Source organism: Vidua chalybeata, chromosome 7 (assembly GCF_026979565.1).
Source record: "Vidua chalybeata isolate OUT-0048 chromosome 7, bVidCha1 merged haplotype, whole genome shotgun sequence".
Taxonomy (NCBI): Eukaryota; Metazoa; Chordata; class Aves; order Passeriformes; family Viduidae; genus Vidua; species Vidua chalybeata.
In genome coordinates, this window is record NC_071536.1 from 32869204 (window position 1) to 32893493 (window position 24290).

General features: G+C 39.4%; 1 protein-coding gene and 1 long non-coding RNA gene across 2 annotated transcripts in view; one reads left to right on the forward strand and one right to left on the reverse strand.

The window, feature by feature from the left end:
- The window catches only part of LOC128791040 (uncharacterized), a 66043-nt gene that overhangs the window by 35683 nt on the left and 6070 nt on the right, over positions 1-24290 (forward strand). The window contains exon 3 of the long non-coding RNA XR_008431949.1: positions 23167-23314. This is a non-coding gene — a long non-coding RNA (uncharacterized LOC128791040). The remainder of the gene's footprint in view (positions 1-23166; positions 23315-24290) is intronic.
- On the reverse strand, positions 5633-9123 carry CXCR4 (C-X-C motif chemokine receptor 4). The gene is made up of 2 exons (XM_053948363.1): positions 8807-9123; positions 5633-7224 (listed from the first exon to the last, which is right to left on the reverse strand). Exons 1-2 carry the CDS (start codon positions 8843-8845, stop codon positions 6163-6165), a joined length of 1101 nt encoding a protein of 366 aa, XP_053804338.1. The 5' UTR covers positions 8846-9123; the 3' UTR covers positions 5633-6162.

The following is a 24290-nucleotide window of genomic DNA, read 5'->3' on the forward strand; positions in this document are numbered from 1 at the left end:
TTGTATTCTTGTTAGACTCTCACTTCTCTTATCAATGCATTCCTGTGCCGAGTTCCAACAGTGACCTTAACACTTTTATGAGATATAATTCCTCCCACAAAGAGCAGGAATAACAGATTTCAGATTTGCAATGAGTCTAATCTTGACAAGACACATCTATTGCTATCAAAATGAAACATGTCTGTAAAAACACCAGAATTGTTCTCTTGCTTCCCACAGATTTTAGAGATGGAATTGCTCTGTGGACACTGAGGCCCAGTTTCATCTTCTACTAACAATCATACCAACATTTCTCTCTTTGGTGAAATGTTCAGGCTTGGCAGAATCAGCATTTTTAAACACATTTTAAATACTAAATATTTTCCCCAAGGAATAGAACCCCAAAAAACATTAACCTAAGAGAGGACAGTATTGAAATGGAGCAGCCATAAGAAAGATGACAAGGAGTTGTGAAAGGGAAGTTAAGGAAAGATGTTCTACTTGAACTTCTTAAGTTTATTTTATGTTATTCTGTTGAAGAGTGTCACAAATTAGGATTATCACCAGTGATAATTATTGCTGTCTAGTCTCATTGTATCTTGCAGGGTGCTGAATTCCTGGGCAGCTCATGTTCTTGAAGCCGTGCTGGTGTCAGTGGTGACACTGACAGGCAGGTCAGTGAGGCCTGAGGGGCCCCCTCAGCCTTTCTTATCCAGATCCCTCTCTGGAAGATCTGCCCCATTACCAAGTGCTGGATAGGAAAGAGCCAAGGAAGTAAACAAATGTGGGCTGGGATTGCACTTTAAGAAACTTGAGCGTAAAACCAACCTTTGAGTTTAAATTTTTCATACCATATAGAAGTAATTTATCTTTCAGCTAAAGAAAAGCAGATGTTGGAATGGAAATACACATGAGAAGACATAGAAACAGTTGTGAAAGCTGTAACTTTTTTATTTGAAAAGTTTCTTTTTACTTCTTCTTGTTTGTCCTGTGTATTTTGTGTAGTCTTAACAGAAGAAAGCCATTTAAAATTCTATAAAGATATATTTTAAAAGGAAAAGTTAAGTAGAATAGAAGCTGTGAAAAGAGGGTAGTAGGAATAAAAGGCAGCATCAACAGCAAAAAAGTCCAAGTCAATACCAAACCAGAACGGAAGCCAAAGGACTCTTTGCAATGTAACCCTTCAAAAATCCCTCATAATTACTAATTACTCTGACATGTTTGTGTCGTGAGCATCTGTTTCTGGTGTGAATTCCAAAGGACAAGGGTATTTTAAATGTTGACCTATTTCTTTCAAACACTGTGCCACTGAAGACAAATTACTGCAAGACTGTTGATAGCCGGCTGTGCAAAGCTTGCAAGCCTTCAGCAAGAGAGAACCATTTTGCTGAAAATTTATTTTTTATGTTCAGCAGAACAGTTCCACCTGCTCCTTACTGAAAGATTTAGCTTCATGTACATCTCTGACTGCAAGTGAAATCAGCAACTTGTAATCTTCGTTTGTAATTGATTTGGGCTGTAAGGTTGTACACGTTAGGAAGCATATTTCTTTAGGTACCCTGCTGTCTCTGAATTCAGTTGGAGTTTGTCACTGAAGCCATCTGTCCTTCCAAGAAAATAGTAGTTTTAATCAATACCTGCTACATGCGTAAAGAGCCCTGACTCCTCTGAAGTCAGTGGTAGCTGTGCTGGAGCCTGGATCACTCGTATCAGCAACTGAAAATGGTGCTTGTCATCTACATCATTATATACCTGTAGATATATTTATGTTACATGTTTATAAATAAGCAATCACAAAGTACATTTATAATCAGCTTCTAGTAAAATATGTTTTCAAAAACAATAAGAATAGCATTGTTTTATTGTATGTCCTGATAGAACTAGAATGGTGGGAAGATAGTAAGAGAATTGCTATTAAAACATTCTCTTTAAACATCACCCTGTTGAAGATGAAAGATTTCAGAGAAAATTAAAAGAATGACAGAGAGATTGTTGCCTAAAGAGGAAGGTTTTTAAGAAATGTGTGCCTTCTTTATAAGCAATAATCCCAGTGCTCATGTAATTTCAATTGACATGTGATTTATGTCTGTGAAAAGGAGTCTGTATAGCTCTTTCAAAACATAAAGTGAGGGAGTGGCATCCTTTGAGCAAAAACCTCTGGGGCTCTATCTGCTTAAGTGTTTCCTAAGTTTCAGCACTATGAGAATATGAGAATACTCCATTGTTAGGGGATTTTGGAGGCATGCCTGGATCAAGGAAGTACTTCCTCGTCATGCTGTTTCCTTTCCCAAACAATGTAAAAAATGGCCTTTTCAAGCAAACATCTAGAGGTGGTCACTTTGTACATTGTCCAACTAGAACACAACCATGGTAAGATAAACCATTCACTTGCATGAATGGCTCCATGTTATTACTGCCACTTCCTTTTTATTTTCATGGTGATTTTGTTTTGATTTATGTATATGCATAGAAGTTCAAGCCCCTGTATAATGATTGTGTCATAAAACTGGCCAAGAAAGCAGTAAGTGACTCCCCCTGCCCTCAGTGTACATTTGCTGGGGCAGCCTCCCTACACCCCTCAGCTTTTCACATGCTCCTCTAATCTGGGCTTGGTACCACCTGATCAGACAGAGTAAAAACACACCTACAAATAATGGATTACCACACAAATAATGGGTTACAGTGTCATTTTACCCCACTGCTTTAAGTGCTCTGACTTTACATCCAAACAGCATTTCAGAAGAAGCAAAAGTAAGTTTGAGTACATGTTCCATTCTTGATTTAGCCTTGCATTATCCAAAGGATTTCTAACTAATCTCAGGCACTCAAAATGTGTGCATTAGAGTATTAGGTGAATATCCATGTTTTAGTCCAGCATTGCTGTTGGCACATTGCAAAAATCATAGCAAAATACTTAATGCCTGAATTCAGTGGAAAACGTTTTTGTAAATACATTATAAATCTTTTAAACTACCACATAGCATTTTAAACTGGTTTGCAACCAATACTCAATGATTTGTAACCAAACTCACATTTGTTCTCTGTTCTGTGTCTTGAGTTGCATATTTAAAATTACTTGGACACAGCTATTTTTTTATGACTTCAAGAAAGTGCTGAGACTATGCATTGTGTATATCTTGAAGAATGTCATGATTATTCTGTATGCTAGAGAGGAGTCATTTGAAAAAAGACTTGGAAAGTCCCTTCGAAAACTTTGGCAAATTCTTGGTCTGTGTGGACTTGTCCGGTGTATAAATCACAAAATTAGGTTCATTCGCCTTTGTCGCTGAATTTACACTTTGAGAAACCCATTTACCGGGACCACTTTTGCTTCACAAAGATCCAAAAAGTCACAGCCTCAACAAAAAATCAGCCTAAAGGTGATTTTGTTTTGAAATGCCCTAAATTAATATTTTTTTACCAACATGGTATATATGGAGTAGCTCAGTGGATTTGAGAGAAATTTACCTTATTTTCTCCGACTTACTCATAGGTAAAAAGACAGAACTGGATTCATGATTTCTTGCTATGTTTCCTCGTGACAACTTCATCCAATTTGCAAATATTTGCTCTGTAAATAGTACAAATATATATTATATTCATATTTATCGGTATATAAAGTTATTTAGAAATAAATGCATGTGGATTTTGACTCATTTTTCTTCCTGAAGCAAAACCCCAAAGAACTTGCCACTCCTTTTTAAGACAGTCTTCTGTCCATAGGTTCATTAGTTCTACTGAGAACAATGGCAGTTTTATAAAAATCATCCCTCTGGGGCATGGGTTTAAGTTGTTTTTAAATTTTACTAATTAATTTTCTACACAAATTCTTTCTGTTGTTTGTTTAGTGTCCTTTTAGTGATCTTTGGCAGTAACATGACTGCTGATTTTATTCTCTCTTGCACCCTCTTTCCTGTTAACTCTGCTTGAGGTAGCAGTTGGTTGACTGAAGCATAATGGGAATAATCTAAGTTAATGCTGGGGGCTCTAAACATTTCCTCAACAAATAAGCAGCAGTGTGTTGATAGCCTGTAAGTATTTTATAAGTGCAATTAAATCACAGTGATTGATTGGGCTGGGGTGAAAATCAGAATAATTTAGAACAGCAAATTCTTCACAGGGAAACCCTCATAAATTAAGAAAACACACAAACGAGCAACAAAAATAAACCATTTAAGGAGTTCTGCTCCTATACCATGTTTTCCTCATTTCTCAGCCCTGTTTAGGAGGAACAACTTGATCAAAGTGAGACCTTTTGTTTCTTGAGAATGCATTTTTTCTGCTGCTAATTTATGTTGAGTGAAAACACACATTAGGGTTAACTGATCTAAAAGTTTAGTTGCTAAAAGTAGGGGAGGAAGTCAGTGTCCTTTTCATTTTATCTCACTTTTCTCTCCCTTTGCCTGGCTCCAGGTTACAAAATCTTGCACTTTTGTAGTACTTGTTGGATTCCTCATAGAATGCATTCAATTCACTAAATTGCTGGAAAATTACTTATTTTCTGCCAGGTTTTGTGCTTGTTCAGCACTGAATCAGCAACACAGAATCAGATGATTACTACTGTCATTGCAAGGGAAGGAGTGCAGGATGCAGCCAAGGTTGCAGCCTCCTCACTGGAGAGAAGCTGAAAACAGGAAGGTCATGTATTTATGAAAATATCTAATATAAAATATGGAGTTTAATGTATAGTTTATCATAGTGGTACTGGCTCCACAAAATCACTAGGGTGCTGTGCCTGTGAAAAATTTGGTTATACCCCTGCAATATCTATGTTGCCTGTTTCAGTTCTGTCTGAATGATATTATTTTTTTAAAAATTTTTTTAACTTCTGTTTTTTTATGTTTTTACACGTAAGTAACAGTTTTGTTTGTTTTGTTAATGTAAGTACAAGAACTCTCAATGGCTCTGTTCTCTTGGGTGTCCATTACTTCTGAATGCACTCTACTAATGTGAAGACATGACTAACTAGATAATTAAGATTACAGCACTAATTATTGGTAGTCCTATAGTCTGGCTGATTCCTACTAAAAATATTTTCAAGAATTGGCACACATTCTGTGTTTTTAAAAGGAATGTGAAGATTTTAATATTGCTTCAAGAAAATCTGGATGTAGACAGGATAGGGAAAGTTCCATAGAGGAAAACCACTTACCTCCCTCAGAGCAGATGCACTTTATTAGAATAACTTTATTTGTAGACAGAAATGGCTTTGATTCAGCTACATTTGATTAGTATTAACTTGTGAAACTAAATTTACAACCACAGCAAAGGCAGAAGAAATGTAGGATTGACTTTGTACACATGGCATAAAGGTTAGGCACTTGTAGAAATCTGAGTTTGACTCCTGAGGCTGTAAACTTTAGCAATTGCTTAAACACAATTGTTTTCATTTGTAGATATTTTGCCTCAAAAAGTTCTCTAAGGGACAGTTTAAGTAATTTTAAACATAATGTTAACTGGAGCAATTGTATTCCAGTGAAAAAAACATATGACATGGAACTCAGAAGTGTCAACTGAATAATCAGTACATACTGAAATTAATTTTCCTGCTTTTCACAGGATTTTCTAAGACATTATTGTGTATTTAGAATTGTAAATAAAATCACTGAGAAAAATTCAACCAGAAATTAAAATACCACTCATATTTTTTTTTCATATACTTTTATTTTACCTTGAACAAAAAATTTTGCAAACCATCAATTACTGAGAATGGAGGGAAAAACCCTAGCATGTAACAGAGGAGGCTTTGGTTATAAGTGCCATTTCTACAGCAGAGCTAAGCTATTGTAAACCAAACATCTTGTAGTAAGATAAAAATATTCAGGCAAACTTTTAAGAATAACAGCAACACCAAAACATTTACATATAAACAACAGAGAAATATTTTCTAAACTTTTAACAGTCACTTTTCTACAATCCAAAGTGTTTAGTTCATATATCTATACATACAATCACTAAAACTTTTGTGAACCAACCACTTGTCCACAGGACCTGCCTAGACAGTTTGTCATCAATACGAAAGGTTTTTTTATATAAATAAGTCAATTAAACTTCACAGAGACTAAAAGAAACAATATAAAATTCCAGCTGTAAATAAATCTGTACATTATGGTCAGTCTTATTTGTCTGAAATCTTGCGCAGCTTTAAAGTGTCTCTTTATAAAATGATGGCAAGGAGCAGCGTTAGCTGGAATGGAAACTCGAAGATTCCGACTCTGTGGAAACAGAAGAATGTCCTGCACGCTTGCCTTTTGAAAGAATTTTGAGGCTTGATCCTCTGCTAACTGATGTCAAGGCATTTTGAGCTGATGTTTTGAACTTGGCACCCAAGAAGGCATACAGAATTGGATTCAGGCAGCAGTGGAAGAATGCCAGGGCTTCTGTAATGGAGATCCATTTGTGCACTATGGTCTCCAAGCTGCAGTGGTGTCTGATGACTCCCAGCAAGATGAAGGTGTCAATGCTGATGCCAATATAATATGGCAGCCAGCAGGCAAAGAAGGCAAGGATGAGGATAACTGTGGTCTTCAAGGCTTTGCGCTTCTGGTGGCCTTTGGAGTGTGACAGCTTGGATATGATAATACAGTAGCAAGTCAGAATTATTAGACCAGGCAAGACAAGTCCTACCAAGATATGCTGGAATCTGAAGGAGATCAGCCAGTTTTCATGAGGGTACATGCGATCACAGAGATACTTTCCTTCTACTTCACTGGTACTGGCGAAGATTAGATCGGGCACTGTCAGAAGCAAAGCTGGCAGCCACACGCCTACATACACCACCTTCTCAGCCAACAGCTTTCGGGGGCGCTGGCTGTTGGTGGCGTGGACTATTGCCAGGTAACGATCTAAACTTATGAAGGCCAAAATCAAGACACTGCTATAGAGGTTGACTGTGTAAATGACATGAACTGCCTTGCACAGAACATTCCCGAAGTACCAGCTTATGGCTGCATCCACAGACCAGAATGGCAAGGTGATGACAAAAAGGAGGTCAGCCACAGAGAGGTGCAGTCTGTATTTATCAGTCATGCTTCTTTGTTTCTTCTGGTAGCCCATAACAATAATAACCAATCCATTGCCAATTATTCCAGTTAGGAAGATGATGGAGTAGATTGTTGGCAAGAAGATCCGGTTAAAATCGGCATTCTCATGTTGAAAGCATGGCTCTTTGTAGTCTCCATAGTCACCCGAACCAATCTCATCTGTGCCATTTTCAGAAAGTTCAATTAATAACCCAGATGACAGCTAAAAAAAAAGAAAATTAAATTAGATATTACCTTCTCTGCAAAAACTTATTCTATATGACAATATGTGAAGACTTGCTTGAACAGTTTCCACTGTCACAAATGGGCAAACATTTTGAAAACCGGATGGGAAAATACAATGTTTACATATACATACATAAAATACACAGCAAATAAGTTTAAAAACTTCCTTTGTCTTTCTCTGAGGAGTAAGATCTTGCTAAGGGCAGGGCATGAAGGAGGAAAGAAAGATAATGGCTACTCCCAGAAATATCGTTGGTTCTGGACACTTCAGTGCTCTTATCAGATAGACACTACAAATGGGAGAACCCAGAAAGTGCCAGATGTGAGAGGTCTGTGCACACAGAGCATGACCTATCACATTTTACTTCTACAATAGAAGGCTATAAAAAAATTACTTAGAAATGCTTCTGCTACAAAGTCCCTTCTCATTAAGAGGATGGGGTCAAGGAGAAATAGAGAAGGTACCCTCGGCTGATGTAATAAAGGATAAATAATAGCAAGAATTCCCTGCTGAGAAGCAATTGACAGCTCCACACACTCAGGCAAGGGAAAAAAACCCCAAAGCCCATAAAGAAAGAAAGAGAGAAAGAGAGAGGTGACCTTAATCAGGGGAACTCAAAGCCCGTGAAGGGTCACCACGATGGGCCACGTTCCCTCCCTTTGTTCCCCACCCTCTGCGGTTGCGGGGCCGGGGTGAGCGCGGCCGGCGCGGGACTGCAGCGAGACGAACCGAGTGAGCATAGCGGTGGAAAAAGGAAGCGAAATTTGGTGAGGGCATGAAAGCGCGTCAGGAAACCACCAACGGTTTTGGCCACGGCGCTAAAAGCAAAGCTGGCGGGAGAGTGCCATCTGGCTATTCCTCAGGTTTTCAGATTTTTTGTTGTCATGCCCTGTGTCTCAAGGACCCCCGAGCTCCGCGCAGGGCGCGCCCAAGAGACCCGCAGCGCTTCACACGCGGAGGCACCGGCTCCACGCAGGCATTAATTGCGGCCCTAAAGTTGGAACTTGGCAGAGATCTCCCTTTTGCTCCTAACTGCTCTCCAAACCGAGGCAGAGGAGCTGCCCCCGGAAGAGTGGGATGCCGCCTCGTTTCGCTCGGGAGCGGGCGGGACGGCCGGGCGCTGCCGCCGCTCCCAGTCCCGCCGGCAGCCCGAGGTCTGGGCGCGCACCAGGGCAAAGGGATGCCATTCCCTGGAGTCAGACCGCTCCAAACTTCCTCGCCTCTTCCCCTCTCATCATTCCCGCAGCGCTAATTGCTCTGCCGGCGTTTTTCAGTCCACAAAGGTACCACATGTCACTTGAACTGACGGCCGAGCAGCAGAGCCCCAGAGAAGGAGCGGAGTCCTGCAGCTGGAATTTGCAGTGGCTGCAGCTGTGCCAAGGTCCGAAGCGCTGCAGACAGCGACAGCAGGGGCCGGGGCTCAGAGGGGAGCCCTGCCCGTTCGCGCCCCGCAGACCCCTCCGCTGTCCCGACCCCCGCCGCCCGCAACATTCGCCGAGGGCACCTTTGTTTGCAAACAGCGCGCACATGGGCAGCCGGCCGCGCTCCCGGCACTTACGTCCAGGCTGTCGAGGCTGCTGTCCATGCTCAGAGCCATCGGACGGCTCCGCGCTCTCAGGCTGTTGCTCTGCCGCAGCCGCGCCCGTCGCAGTGACAGCACTCGCCGCTGCTCCAAACACGCTCGCCTCTTCTGGCGGGACGCGCCTCTTTATAAAGTCCCGGGCTGCCCCCCCGCCCCCGGGGCAGCCGCGTCTGGCTCCACCCCGGCAATGTCTCCGCGCTCTCGGGCTCCGGGCGGGCGCCTCGGGCCGCTCTTTGTCTGCCGCCCCGGGCATGGGAATTGCACTTGCCCGGCGCGCCCGCGGGGGCCACGCTCCTCACGGGGGCATTTGCCCCCTTCTGATTGATGTGTTCATACAAGCGGGCTTTTGAATTTCCCCTCAAGAACATTCTTTGAAGTGTGTTGTAGAGCCCTGGGTTGCCATGGGTACCCCAGGCGGGCTCCAAATGAAGTCACTGGTCCTGGAGTCGTGTGGAGGAGGAAGAGCAGGAGTCCTGTATACCATTCAAAATACTGGCAACTCTGTCCTAAAAGTTGTCTCTTTCCCCCTGCTGTGGAAAGGCAGGAAGCAAGGGCTGGTCCCTATTGAGGGATGAGAGGTTCTACAAACTTTTCAGGGGCTGCAACATGAGTGGGCTGCAGGTTGCCCTCTGAACTCCTCTGGTACCTGTGGCTTTGGGTGAGAAGTCAGATGATGATCGTTTCATGTAGCTGGATGATATTAAAAAAAGCCCAACAATAAAACAAAACCCTGAAAAACCAACCAACCAACCAAAAAACCAAAAACAACCCCCCACACATACACACAAAAACCCCCCACCAAACCAAACCAAACCAAACCAAACCAAACCAAACCAAACCAAACTCAACCCCCCCACGTACACAAAACCCAAAAAAAACCCAAAAAAACCGAAACCCCACAACAAATAAACCCCCAAACCCTGAAATTATATATGCAGAATATACATAGCAATCATAGGATATGTTTGCAAGAGAAAATCAACCCAAATATAGAGACAAACAAAACAGAATAACTGATTTCCTCTACAGTTATCTCTGAGGTCTCAATACTATTAATATTAATGCAGGCAAGTTAATTTGCAGAAAAGGTTTTGATTAGCACAGTGTGTCATGTGTATGTCCCCTCTCAATTTCACAACTCAAACAAAAACTTATAGTGAGTAACTGTATTGGGAATAATTCATTCATATAGAATGAGTTATATAGATTTACTCCTTACACTTGATTTTTGTAGTGGAAAGAAGAAGGGAGAGAATATTCTTTATGTAATAACAGTGTTCTCAAATTACCCCGGTTTTATTATTTATTATACAATTACCCAAAGTTTTGTTCTGAAATGCCCCTATGATCAGTTTACATGCTCTGAGTTAGTTAAAACACCAGTTTCAAATGCAAATATTATCTTCAAGTATTTGACAAGAGTTACTATCTTACTCGTCCTGTAACAGATCTAGAGCTCTTTCTCACACCCTACAGTGAGTATGAATTTGGTTATGATTAATAACCAATTTGGTTATGATTAATAACCAAATAATGTTTATCTTTTAAAATATGGTATATAAGGTATGACCTATAATGTGACTGTGTACTTTCACTGCACTGTAATTTGATAGTAATTTATATTTTGCTAGCAATTACGGAATATCACATACAAGTTGCATTAAAAGCAAACTGTAATTGATTATAATTCAGGAATTGCCAGTCTTCAGAAAATTCAGCATCTGCTTTGTGTTTATATCCAGAAAAATCTGAGGGATACCAGGCTAGAATTCTATAGAAATAAACTATCTTCTCCTGAGTCTCCATAATTAGATACTAACCCTAAGCTTATGATACCATAAATCTTCTTTAAGAACAAATGTGACAAAATTGTAATTCTTGCTATTAATTCCTTATTTTCCATAAACTCCGTGATACATTCACTACTTTTTAGACGCACAAATAGGAAAACACATTCCCCAAGTCATCACAGAATGTGCAGCACAACATTAGATGACCAGGCAGATAAATGAGCAGATGAGGGATTTTTGTATACAAATGAGTAGGATCATGTCTAAATAATCATCTTTCACTCTTTCAGTTACAGGGGATGCCAGGTCATAGCACCATCAATTGACATGCAGTTTTCAGCAGGGATATGGTGCTGGAAAGGCTCTCCAGCCTGTTGAATGCAAACCTCTGTACCAGATTTTCAGAAATACACATATTGAACAGATTCTAAAAAATTTATCAGGACACAGAACTGCTCACAGGGGAGGTGGGCTTTAAGGAAAAATTGGTTCCTACCTTTCCAGAAATTCATATGGGTGACAGATGTGTTTGTTGGAGAACTATTCTCATCTTGGAGGGGCATAGATGATTAAACATTGCTCCTTCTCTAAGTGTGCAGTGCGGGACATTAAAATATGTTCATAGAGCAGGTGAGTTGTGGCAATGGCTGCAGATGAGCAAAAGATACGTAATTATATTATAATATAACATAGTATAAGTATGTGAGGTCTAAAGCTGTTTGACAAGTTTGAGAGTTGCCCTCATTGGGGTGGATAGCATGGAGTGCGTTGACATGTGGGGAGGGATGCACAGAACTGTGAGTGTAGTTACAGCCCAAGCAGACAAATGTTCCCACAGCTCCATTTTACTGTACAGACAGACCTGTAGCAGCAAAATATATGATGTAGAAATGGATTATGTTAATTAGTGAGATATGGGACAATCACTCAGTTATTTGTGTTCATAGATAGCCTAAGAAATTCAGAGCTGAGGAATGGTTCACTGCATTAGCCCTGAAGCATGGTTGTGCTGAGTGAAAGGAAATTTGGGGATGATACCGATCTGATGAGATGTCACTGAGGCTTGTTTGGATGAAGGTCCTCTAAAACTGTCATTCACACTGCTGCTTTGTTATCTATGATCTCTTTTGTTTCCCCTATCAGAAAATCCATGTGAAAACTTCCTTTGTTGCACAGAGGACCATCCAGGGCAAGTTAATGATTTCCAAAGTGATAAAAGAGGGGAGCTGTTTCTGCAGAGCATGTAATTCTGAGTCAGCTACAAATCTTCTTGAGACAGAGCTAGCAAATAGCAATTTCCAAGCTTATGTTTTGCATTACATGTTTTCCTGGTCACAGAATTACTGTGAAAATCAGATCCTTCCTAACCCATGTAATACATGTTTTTATTACTAAAAGCACACCTTCTAAGAGTCAAAATCCTACATGGGTTACACTGTTAGAGTAAGAGTACAATTCCTCAGGTTGTTGATCATTAACTATTTTCTTCTAAAAAGAGACATGAGTGATGGTCATGTAAGAGCAAAGTAGTTACTAACAAACCTTTCTAATGGTAAAAAGACTCTTTTGATTCAGCATCCACAGAAGTAGAAAAATAAATTGCATTTTATTTAACCATGACCCTATGCTAAATTATTTACTTAATCTGAAGTCTTCACAAATGCCTTTAACAGAGTAAACTTTTAGCTAATAAAACTTTGATGGACCATTTCCTGTGGGCAACACCTAATACAAAGGAGGTATGATCCTTGGATTATGGAATATATGATTATTCCATGTTTGCATGTATTATTACATGATTGCCATGTATTACAGTGGCGTATTAGTAAATTGTTTGTTATTTTTGTAGCATTAATGGAACTATACTTTCAGGACACATAGAAGACTATATCACAAAAACACATAACCAGCAATATGGCTGAAATAACTGTATTATGTAGTAGGAAGTGAATATATTTCAAATATTCCCTGATTTTCTCTGTGCATGTCAATTCCTGTACTGGAAGGCTTCTGACAGTAGAGTGTCATCTGAAAAATTAACAGAAAATCTGCTCAAGAGTTGCAAGACATCAACTTTGAGTAGTGGATTTTTCTACTCTAAAATTATTCCAGGGAACCGATGCTGTGGATTTGCTGCTAGATGAAAATCAGTTTCCTGATAAAACTCAGAGGTTTATTACAATACACTGGATTGACTTAATGACAAATGGGTCTTCAAGTGGCCTGAAGTTGTATACATAGAGAGGAAAAGGATATACTCTCCCTTTTCCATCTGATCTTTCTGTTGAAGTGGGAAAGGTATCAATCTTACGCCTGTTAGAATGGTTACAAGCGGTTTGCTGGGGTTGGGTTTCAGTTAATGGCTTTCTTTGCTCTTGGTTCTCAAAGCTCCCTTTCTCCATTTCTTCCTGCCTGGGCTGCAGTGGAAAAAGCCTACCAACTGTTACCCTGATCCTGGAAGGAAAGTGCCCCATTTATGGGCAGGGTGCCACCTACACTTACTAACACAAGTTTTTGTGCTTTGAAAGCACAAAGACTAAATAAAACCTGTGAAGGAGCAGGACATATCTTTCAATTAGTAGCATGTTACATGGCCACAGAAAAAAGTCCCTGTATGAAAGGAATGATACTTGAATATCAGAACAAAATTATACAAAACCCCTTAACATCAGTATAAGGCAACAAATTGTTATCAGCACAAACCCCAGTTTTCTCTGTTTCCTTGCTTTTAACAAGGACAATTTATATTGTTTCCTTTAAGTATTGCCACAAGGCCAATATGTCTAAAGTCAGCACAGAAAAGTCAGCAGAAAAAAGGAAGAAGTGCTATCCTCTAAAAAGAATCATAGTAACTCCTGTGTTTTAATCCCACCTCCATCTGTGGCCTGCAGCAAATCACTTAACCCTCTGACTGTGTTCAGCCAACTGTAAAATGGGGATAACAATACCTACTTACCTACCTCAGAGGAGACTTGTAGGGATTAATTGGTTGATGTTTGCAAGGCACTTTGAAGACAGAAAGTGCTTAATTTAGAGCCTGTTGAAATTATTGGTGACACTGATCAGCTAGAATTCAAAGGGGACCAAACTCATTAAGGTTCTGATCTTCCTCCATTTGGCTGTGTTTATGGGTTAGCAGATCTCACTGCATTCGGACAGTTTATTGTTTGTTTGGAAGCAGAGTAGACTAAAAAGATGCTTTGAACAACTTTGTTAATCCTTTTAAAAAACATGTCATCATTTGCATATCACTGGAGCTGAAGGGTTTATCTTTGATGATTCTATAGCAGAACACTTCTGGAGACATGTTGAAGTGGCTTTTTTTCCCACAACTGTGGTCAGATCAAAATTATGAAAACAAAGTAAAGCCTCCCTAATTATATATAAGTAGTTTCTTTCCTATAACCAGGCACTATTTTGGCTTTCAGAGCATTTAGATAGATTTCTCTTTAGCTGTGAGATATGTTTCTTATAATGTTCTTTTCTGCTGTAAAGTTCCATTAGAAACTTGCTCCAGTTCAGTTTGGATTACTAAGGACAGGATTTGTTTCTGGGGATCTGTGCTAAGAGAATACTATATCTTAAGAGCATATCTATAAATTAGAAAACATGTCCAGCAATTCATGAGTACATGAATATTTGCCAAATGTCATGATTTCTTGTAGATAGCTTCAGAAACACAGTTGGATCTGAGACTGGCCATTGCTGCTCCTGCCTGTGAAAACAGGACTCAGCTACTTGGAACCTAATAAACTGAACAGGGCCCTGAGCAACCTGTTCTGGCTTGGAATCCACAGGCTCCTTCCAACCTGAATTATTCTATGATTGAAAATGCCTCCATCAGACCATGTCCTCATGCCTCTGCTACTAGCAGTGCCCAGAGTTATCTGCATCAAAACAAATCCCTTTATGTTTAATTACATTAAACCCATTTGCTCTACACAATGGAAATGGCATTTTGGTGTTGAGTTTCCGCTCTGACAGTTTTTGATCAATCTTTTGTTGGAATTATGTCTGTGGAATTGTGTGCTTGGGATGTAGTAAAGTATGGTAGCATGTGTCATGTTTTCTTCATCATTTTCACACATTTCTTCTACTTCTTTTCTTTGGATGCCATAGTAGGCATTTATTTTCCACACATTGTTAGCTTCTGAACTTGAAATAATTTACTTACCTCATTTGCCCACTTGTCTACAAAGTGGCACTGAAAGCAGAGCAGGAGCAACCACTCTTCCTGTTTAGCTCAGTTTGGCATCTGAAGCTCACAAATGTTTTAGTTTTATTGCATCAGCTTTGAAGTAAAGTCTGTACATGTGGGTGCTGAATGTCAGCTCAGATGCTTGTTTTGGAATCCAGGATTTCTCCTGGTTCAGCAAGTAGGAAGGTTGCCCAAATTTAGTAATGAGCATTCCCATAGTTTCTTTCTTTTGGATCTCTCCTCCCACTGTTTCCCTGAAAATTCACTTTAGAATTCCAAAATTCCAAACAATTTTTTTTCTTAGTATTAGAAACCAGGTTTGTCATGTGCAATTGAGACATGTGCAAGAGTGAGACTGAGCTTATGTTTCTGAGTCAGTCCTTCCTCCTTAGGTAATATTAGCAGTAGCTCAGTAACTGGGTTGTCTGTTGAAACATGACCAAACATTTCTAAAACAATAAAAAAAATCTCCATTAGATGATGACAAATTTTTGGTCCTGCTGCCAAACTCTCTATATACAGTACTTGGCGAAATACCCATATACAGCCTGTTCTATCCATTTATTTATAGCCAAATAGAAGGATGTAGATGGAGAGCTGCAGGAATATTTATGGTAGGTACATTCCTTTCTCTGATCGTTAATTGCCAGTGAAATGAGCAGGATATTACACACTCCTTATTTTGAGCTGATTTATCATGAATAGTGATATTTGCTCTTGCTGGTCTGAAAATTTAGGAGGTAGGATTTGAGGCCTAAACTTTGTAGATAATCACTAAAATCACATAGTAGGATTTCTCCTCAATCATTAGGTGACCAACCTTTTGAAAGGAAGAGAACTGCTTGAAGAAATTATTGGCATGTTGAACCTCTTTTTCTGGTTTAATGGGGAGGTAAATCCAATTTTCAGGATATCTCTTACCACATAAAGAGTCACATGACTCAAAGACCTTATCTCTCACAACTGAACTTGCTAAACTTTCATCTTGCTGGTTTAGATTAATTTTTATGGAGTGGAACAGGCAATTTTAGACAAACTTTTTGCTGAACCAGGCATCATCTACATGATTTCTATAATGGCTGGAACAAAGAGTGTACAAACGTCATGGTGTGTACTCTGGATGATTCTACAGAAAAGTGGCAGCATGCTAGTGCCTGATCCAGGTCAGATCCATAGGGATTTGGGAATTCAGCAACAAAATGAGGAACTGTGGGGCCCTCACCTCTACAGGAGGACTTGAGGCAGAATCCTTAAGGAGCATGAAGAATAGAAGATGAGCACCCTAGAAAATAAAGGGCATTAAAAAATCTTTTCCTGGCTTTTCCTTTTGCACAAGGAGAACTGCATTTGGCTTGTACATGGACCTTAAGGTGAAATAGCTCTGTTCCTCCCTGCCAAGGAGAGGAGAAGTCTCTATCTGAACTCAGATCAGTTCTTTTTCCACTGTCTCACCTGACTATTGCACACATCACAGAAGCATCTAGAAGCTGGGTTGTGATGCATGTATTTGGTCATGTGTGCACAGTTGTTCACGCTTCAATATGCCTAGTTATGCATCAGGCTACATAGAAAAAAACATCTTCCCCAAACCTGCATATAAACAGAGAACAGGTGAGTGTCAGTGGAGAAGAAAGGGAAAGCACCATCCAAACAAACGTGTTTAGGTTTTTCATCATCCCCAAGCTACACTTGAACACAAGAACTGGGGAGTGTAGGAACTCCAATACTTTAAAATGATGGTTCCAATTTAGCTTAATTTACACTTCAAACCTTTTCCATTTAAGACTGTAGTCTACAATCCTGTTCCTTCATTCATGAGCGCAGTGCAACTGAACATGGGAAGAAACATTTTAGCCCTAAATACTCAATTTATAGTTTAATTTGCTATTCTAGGAGTTTGCCATTATTTAAAGCGATGATTCTATATTTCTGAGGTTATTTTTTGGTAGTGAGTGAATACTGTGAAAAACATACAAGAGGGGAATTCTAAAAATACTCTTAGGTTACAGTCTGTGTTCAGGACAGTCTGTACTGAAATATATTCGATCTTTTTTTTTTTTTTTTTTTTTTTTTTTTTTTTAACATATAAAAACAGGAAGAAGCCTTGCTTCTTCCGAGGACCCTGACAAATGTTTCTACCTGGCTCTTTCTAGAAAGATCTCAAGTACCAAGCAGGGGTCACTGTAACCATGGATACTTATACTCCATTTTCCCCTGGTTTTCTGTGAAAAACTTGGTAGGATGCCCATTTTAAACCACATTTTGAGTTAGGTAATCATAGGCTCAGTCTGTTCTTAGGCATTGTGGTTTTAAGTTTTCAACGGTTTCTCTGTGGTTTGAAAGCTCTGTTTTTTATTCCCTCTTCTTTTCTAAGCAAAGAAGATGTTAAAGCAAAGTTGCTTGATAACACTTTATTCCACCAAAATTATATCTTTTGGGAAGGTTTGATTGCTGTGTGGTTTAAAACTGAAAATCACTCAGAAACCACTTAAGGATCATATTCAATGCAAAATATCTAACATTTTACTGCATCTGGAAAGAGACTGTTCAATTTCTGGAACTTGTCAACATGCACCTAGGAATTAAGAAAGACTTGATCTGTTTTCAGTATGTGTCTTACAAGTCAGTCATAGAAAGATTTCTAAATGCATTTTAATGAAAAGTAGAATACTTATGATGTAGCCTGTCAATCCTCCTTTGCTGCTTTGATATAGACCTACAAAGGATCTGAGGGTGGTAGGAGTGCTGTAATCCAGCTGAGGGGAGAAACTAATTCTAGATTTTTCTCACCTTTTGAAAACATTGGAGATGTTGAATAGGTGGGCAAAGGCAGAGATTCCCAATATGAATGAGAATGAATGAGTATATGGAAATGGAAACCACTCTGCTGGATGTGGAAGCAAAGAAGATGAGATCTTCTCAAGAAGAACCCTATCAGCTCCATCAAATTCTGAAAGGACTGTGTTAAGCCTTGAAATGGTTAGTTTTAAACAAATCTGTCAAAACCAGGACAAAGTTATGTGACTACTCACTGCAAATGCACAGCCTACATCTGAAAAGAATAACATGGTTGCTATTGCTTTAGTTGTCTTACTGGAGTGCAAAGTTTTAGAACAACCTCTGGTGGGAAGAATATTTAAAAACGTGGAAATAAATTGAAAATAGAGCAAAGAGAAGGTTTAGTTTATAAAGGTATATTGTAGTAGGGCTACTTAATAGCTTTTATTGATAATTACTTCTCTAGGCAAATGAAATACAGTAGGTTCCACTTGTCTGGACCTTAGTAAAGCATTTCATGGGATGCTCTTTAAGTGCTGACAATTCATGGAGATAGACTCTGAGAATTAATACAATGTATCTAATATGAAGGAAGACATTTATAAAGGCAAATAACAGTGATGACACTGAAGGGAACCAGTAGGCTGCTGGAAGGCAACCAGACGAACTCTTCAAGGTTCATGGGTGGAACAACGGTTACTCTGTTTTGAGTTAGCCTTGGAACAAAAAGTAGTTAACTCCTGAAATTCACTGCTAGTGGAAAATGAGGTGCCACTGCTGAAATTGGAATATCCTCAGACCTGGCAGAAGTGGGAACACACAAAGAGAAGGGCCAGTTGCAGGATGAGTCTGAATTTCTCCTGTACATCTGGGAAAGCTGCATTGCTCATTGAATGCATCAAGTAGGGTACACTGAAGGGAGAAAGAAGTACTGAGGGGAGAAAGTGTTGTTGCTGCCAAACAGAGCACTGAAAAGGTGTCTTCTGAAATATTTTTTACAATTCTTAACAAGAAAAATGAATTCAAATGGAATAGGTGCAGAGAAGAGTGATTGGGGTGAAATATAGAATGGAGAGCTGCTCCTACAAGAACAGACTGAAAGAGTTTCTTTTCATCGGTTCACAAAAGGGATGTTGAAAGGGACAATGAAGCAAGATAGTAGACATCTGGAAAAGAAAAGAAATACTGGGACCAGTATTGGCACACAGATGACTGGATGCAATACCGTGGTGAATACACGCTGTAAAAGCATGAACAAGTTGTTAACTGTCAGAGGAATTAGCTTTAGGAACAGCTTCCCCATAAAAGGGGATTTTAACCAATTGCCTGTTTTGACAGATTTGTTGGGATTGTTGACCCTAGATTCAGTCCCATTATCCTAAGTTCTGATCTGAAATTCTGTTCCTTTGATAGCTAAAATGTCTGTGAAACTTAAAATATCACATACCTGATGATACAGAATAGAGTAATTTTGTGTAATTTTTATACTATGAATTTTTGTTAAATTCAAAACTTTGTGCGTCTTTTTTCTGGGTCTCAGGAGTTATTCGGGTAGCAAGGTCAGTTTTACATGTGATACAAAGAGCTGCTGAGGAAGTACCCTTCTGGCCCCTAAAGACAAAGTAGTATTCAATAGCTCCTAAAATCCTGATCTTGTTCTAAGGGAGAAGCAACTTTCATCCACACATGTCAGATTTTAGTGTCTAGGCTATGCCAGAGTTGGTGAACAAATCTCTGTTGACCAATACAATAACAACTGCTTGTGTCAAGTGTATTTGTACCTTGCAAACATGTATCTTAGGGTAAAATCAGTAATGTTCTGTACTGCTGCTTATCACAAGAACTCAATCAGAATCCTCGATTCAGTGGTTTCTGACTGATTGTGTGAGAACTGCTATGGTAGAGAAGATTCCAGAAAGGCAAATGTTAGTCTTTGAATAAAAGTCAAACTCAAACAATTCAAATCTTACAAACAAAGAGACACAAGAGCCTTTCCATCATCTGTCTTACTGCCAGTGGAAGGTGGTTTCCTCTGGGAGAGGTAGAAATCAAAGGCAAGAAAAGGCAAGTAAAAGCAAAATGTAAACATGCAGAGCCAAAATCTTGGGGTCAGGAGGAGGCCAGTGCCTGGCATGGTAAAAGCAAAGTTTAATTGTGTTCTTAGACTTTGATTTTTAAATTAGTACCCCACTAAGGGAAAGACTGCACTCTAAACAGCAAATACTTTGTGTGCATTATGTTAATATTAGGAAGTACAACCACAATCACAAATCATTGTAAAGTTGGTTTTGTTAATTATTGTAGCTTGGATGCTACCAGAATGTATCTTTAAATTTAAAATACTCTGTAGAATTTGAATGCTCATTCAATGCTCATTCTTATAAATTGGATGTACACAATGAAATAGAAGTAATAGAGCAACAGCTTGTCTCCACTTCTAGATAATATCCACTTGAATGCAAAGAAAAACTTGTGCAGCTTCTTACACCCCAGTCAGGGACAGATGGACAAGAAATGGCAGTGAGTGTTTAACTGGCCTCATGCCCAGTCTTTAATGTAAAGTCCCTGAAAAGGCTCTTAGTTCTGGGTAACAAAACACTGGCAAGTCTGCCTGTGATTCTTTGTAATATTAATGACATGGAAACCACTTCCCATCCAGGTAAATTCCATCTCAGAGAGATAACTTGTGAATAGGGACCACAGAATAAAAACTAAATGACAGTAAACTTCATGGTAAGACATAAAAGGAAAGCGCGTGAAAAGATTACTTGAAACACGTGAAAAGAAATATATACAATGTAATACATGTACACTCATCCCAGAAGGGCTTGTCCAACACCAAATATCATCCATGAATTAAGAGAAGGAGGAATATCAGCTCAATCACTTACTTGCAAGTGCTGGTACCAGAGGTGCAATCTCCCTGGGAGCCAGACTGACTTCTGCATTGGCTTTTCACAATGGTGATGTGGTCAGCTGGGAAAGGAGTGTGGAGCCAGGCACAGCCTGGGTCCTGATGTTGTTCCCAAGGTGGAGAAATCACCTTGATGGCAACAGGTTTTTATTCTGGAATGAGGGCTGCTTCAGGTTAAACAGTGAAGAGAGTGAGGACAGCAAAGAGGAAAGATGAAGAATAAGTTCAGAAGAAGCAAATAAATAGGAACAGAGGCAGTAGGGTCACTGAGGGACAAGAACATGAAAAGATGGTGACAGATGAAGTTGATAGTCCCTCTTTTTTATTTTCAGTTGTCAAAAAACCATAGAAAAGCAACCTTATCCTGGTGCATGAAAAGAGGTGAAGATCTCTCAGTCAAGGTGCAGGTCTGTTTGAATTTGCTGCAGGCTGAGCAGAATGACAAATGAAAATGGAGACAAAAATGGGGACCTTAGGGGAAATTTGTCCTAGCTCAGTACAGACAGGGATAGTACTAGAATCACACAGACTTATTTATCATCCAGAGAAAAAAGACAAGAGAAACTAGAGAAAATAATGGACTTACTTACACTTTATTTCTGAGAGAAATACTTTAAATACAAATAGGAACACACAAAGTTCTTTAATAATACATGTTGGTGCCTTTGTATTTGTGTCTACTCTAAAAAAAAAAAGGAATACAATGTGTGTGAAAGTGTAATATTGGCAGTTTTCAAGACAAGTAAACCTGTCCTATTCCTAGTGCCAGGAGAGTACAACCAGTAGAAGTCAAATATGGATGACGTTATAATTTGCATCTCTTGCTGTTAAATAGCAAATCTCTTCATCTGTTTGTCAACCATGTATTATTCAAACATTTAAAATCTATTTTTATATCTAACAAATAGCAATTTTCTTTCTACTACTATTAAGCAGGAAACCTTTGTGAGTTATTCCTGTGATTTCTTGCTTGATATGGAAGAACATGTACACACATTCTCTGCCCTTTGCACTGTGCAACGGTGTGGGGGGGACAAGTATCCTTTTAACTGTAACTTGTAGCATATTCCCTTCTGAACCACATGACAAAGGACCAAAATAATCACCACAACAACGTACAAAATAGCATTTTATCTGCTCTGATTGCAGGATTTCCATAAATGGAAGGCTTTATCTTTTGTAGAGTAGTACTATAATAGGTCCGAGAGTCCCACCAGTTTTTTTGATAACCATGAGGACCTACCTACAGAATAAAAAGAGTTTATTTAGTTCTTTCCTTGCAGTAGTCAATGGAGTGTCACTCAGGTCGAAGAGTAAGATGGGGCCACTTGTCCATTAGGAAGTGGAATGAAACCACTAATTCATTTTATGTAGACTACAAAACAGCTGCCAGACAGTAATAATTTTCAGTCAGAGCTGACCTGGGGTAGATTTAACAAGTGACCTAGAAATGAAAAGCTGGGTAGGCAACTGCAAATCCCCTGAGTTGTTTGAAAAGGCATGCCTCTAAAAGATTTAGAAATGTATAATTTAGTAAGGGACAGACAGTGTGTTTTAATTAATATGCTTGTATTTTTCTGGGTTGGATTTTCTTTTCCAGTTTACTTGGTACTGTAATTTATGTCAGTAAAGAATGGATGTAAAATATTATTTCCTAAGAATAGTTCCATTTTGTATCGACTTTACATATAATTAAATTAACCCATAAACAGGAAAGTAATACAGAATCAAATTCCTGCAGGGCAGATTTGCATTTATGAAAATGAATGACAAAGCTGTGAGTAAATGCAGTGCATTTTGAAATCACTAAAATATTTCTTTGGTTGTGCCTGTCAGAGGAGGTACCCAGGAATGAGTAATGAGACTCTTCAGGGCAGGGGCCTTGGCAAAAAAAGCTGACACTGTTGGTTCTGAACAAACATGAATAACAGGGGGGCAAATTATAAAATAATGAATGGCCTAGAGAAAACAGAGGAGGAGCTTATTGTCTTCTAATTTTACAAGACTAAAATAAGGGGACAGTCAATGAACTTAATATAGATGTGACCTATTGCTCTTTGGCTGAGGAAGTCACACAGCTGGGGTGCCTGAGAGCCAGTGGCAGAGGGAGGTCACTGCCCTGGCGTGTTGGGAGCACTGCTGTGATTCTCAGATTGCTGAACCTGAAAGTGGACAGGGATTCCAGAAAGGAGATGCTTGTTGGAATATTGTATATATCCAGAGCTGTTCCAATCTGTAATACCTGGTCCCACAGTAATGAGTTTCAGGCAGAAAAAGGATAGATGACTATTCACTTTTCTTTCCCTGGTAGGGTTAATCTTGTGCATTTTATTCCCTAAGTTGGTTCGTTGTGGAATTGGAGCCTGTACAAGGGAAATTGTGGGATTATATTGCTAGGATCGAGACTGACATTAGTGGGGCAAGCCATTAGATCTTCTAACCACTAATGTGAAAATGCATTTTGAAAGATCCATGGAAAATATAATGGCTGGCATGAGGGCAAAAAGCAAAACATTTATCAGCTGGGTGTGGGGGGATGGTTGCATTTTCTCCTGCTGGCCACTGACAAATGAAGGTAATATGTGCTAGGGCCTAATGCGGTGTAGAAATTCCCATATTTCTATTGACATAAACCACAACATTTTAATTTACCTAGGGAGAAGCTACACTCCAGTCCTTGCCACATGGAACTTGTCAGCTGAGGCTTCAGGGTTTTGATAATGGCTCTACTTTTCATGTGCTGGATGACTCCAGGCAAACCATTTCCCTGCCACTGCAGCAGCTTAATGCTTTGTGAAAAGAAGGTAACGCATTGTGTACTGGACTCCAAGAAAACCTTGAATGCTAGATGATCTCAGCATATTGGCTGAGTTAGGAAACATGCATGATAAGTTAATGTTTCTTTTGTTAGTTAGGCTGTTGGGTTTTTTAGGAGGAAGAAAACCCAAAAGCAACCAAAAAAACAACCAAATTTGGGTTTGATCTGTTGGTGAAGGTGGCCTCAAATTACCTTACCTTGACTGTGGCAATGCTGTGCCTAACACTACAGGTGTGGCCTGCCTGTCACAGTCACAAAATCACCTTATAGCACCTCAGTTTACTACAAGGCATTACTCCCCAAAGGCTGACCATGCACACCTTTCACCTCTGCTCAATCAAGGTGATCTGTTGTCTTATTCTATGTCTGTCATGGTACTATTCTACTCATTTTCTGAAACTGCAAGATCTACAAAGTATTTTCCTTGTACTTGCAGCCAGCAAGAAACTTTTAGCCATATTTTGGGCTGTTTGATGGAAATATTGAGCTTTGCAGTTTTCCCCATAGATGGTGAGGTTGCTGACCTCTATTGAAAGAGTTTGTGGGATAGATGCTGAGGCATTTTTGTCTCTGCACACCTAAATTTTGCTCTTGATGTTGACAGTTTCATAGTTCCAGTAGGATAGAGCTGTCATCAAGGGAAGTTGAGATCACACAGCATGAAATGGTCCCTCATTTAAACGACACTGAAGGAGGGCTTGGACGTGGATAACAAATAATTTAACCTAACTGAATGTCCCAATGAGAGGAATGGAGAGGACTGAACATGCAGATGATGATGGACTTCCAGTGGTTTGCACTGGTTTGAAGGTTTAGTGAAATATCCTTCTAAACACTGATTATACCTGCAGACACAGAAAATTGGACTTCTCAGCCATTAGTCTATGAATATCTATAGTAAATTTCCAAAGAATTGATGAAGAGCAGTTCTTTTTCTGATCAAGGTAGAAAAGGTTTTACTG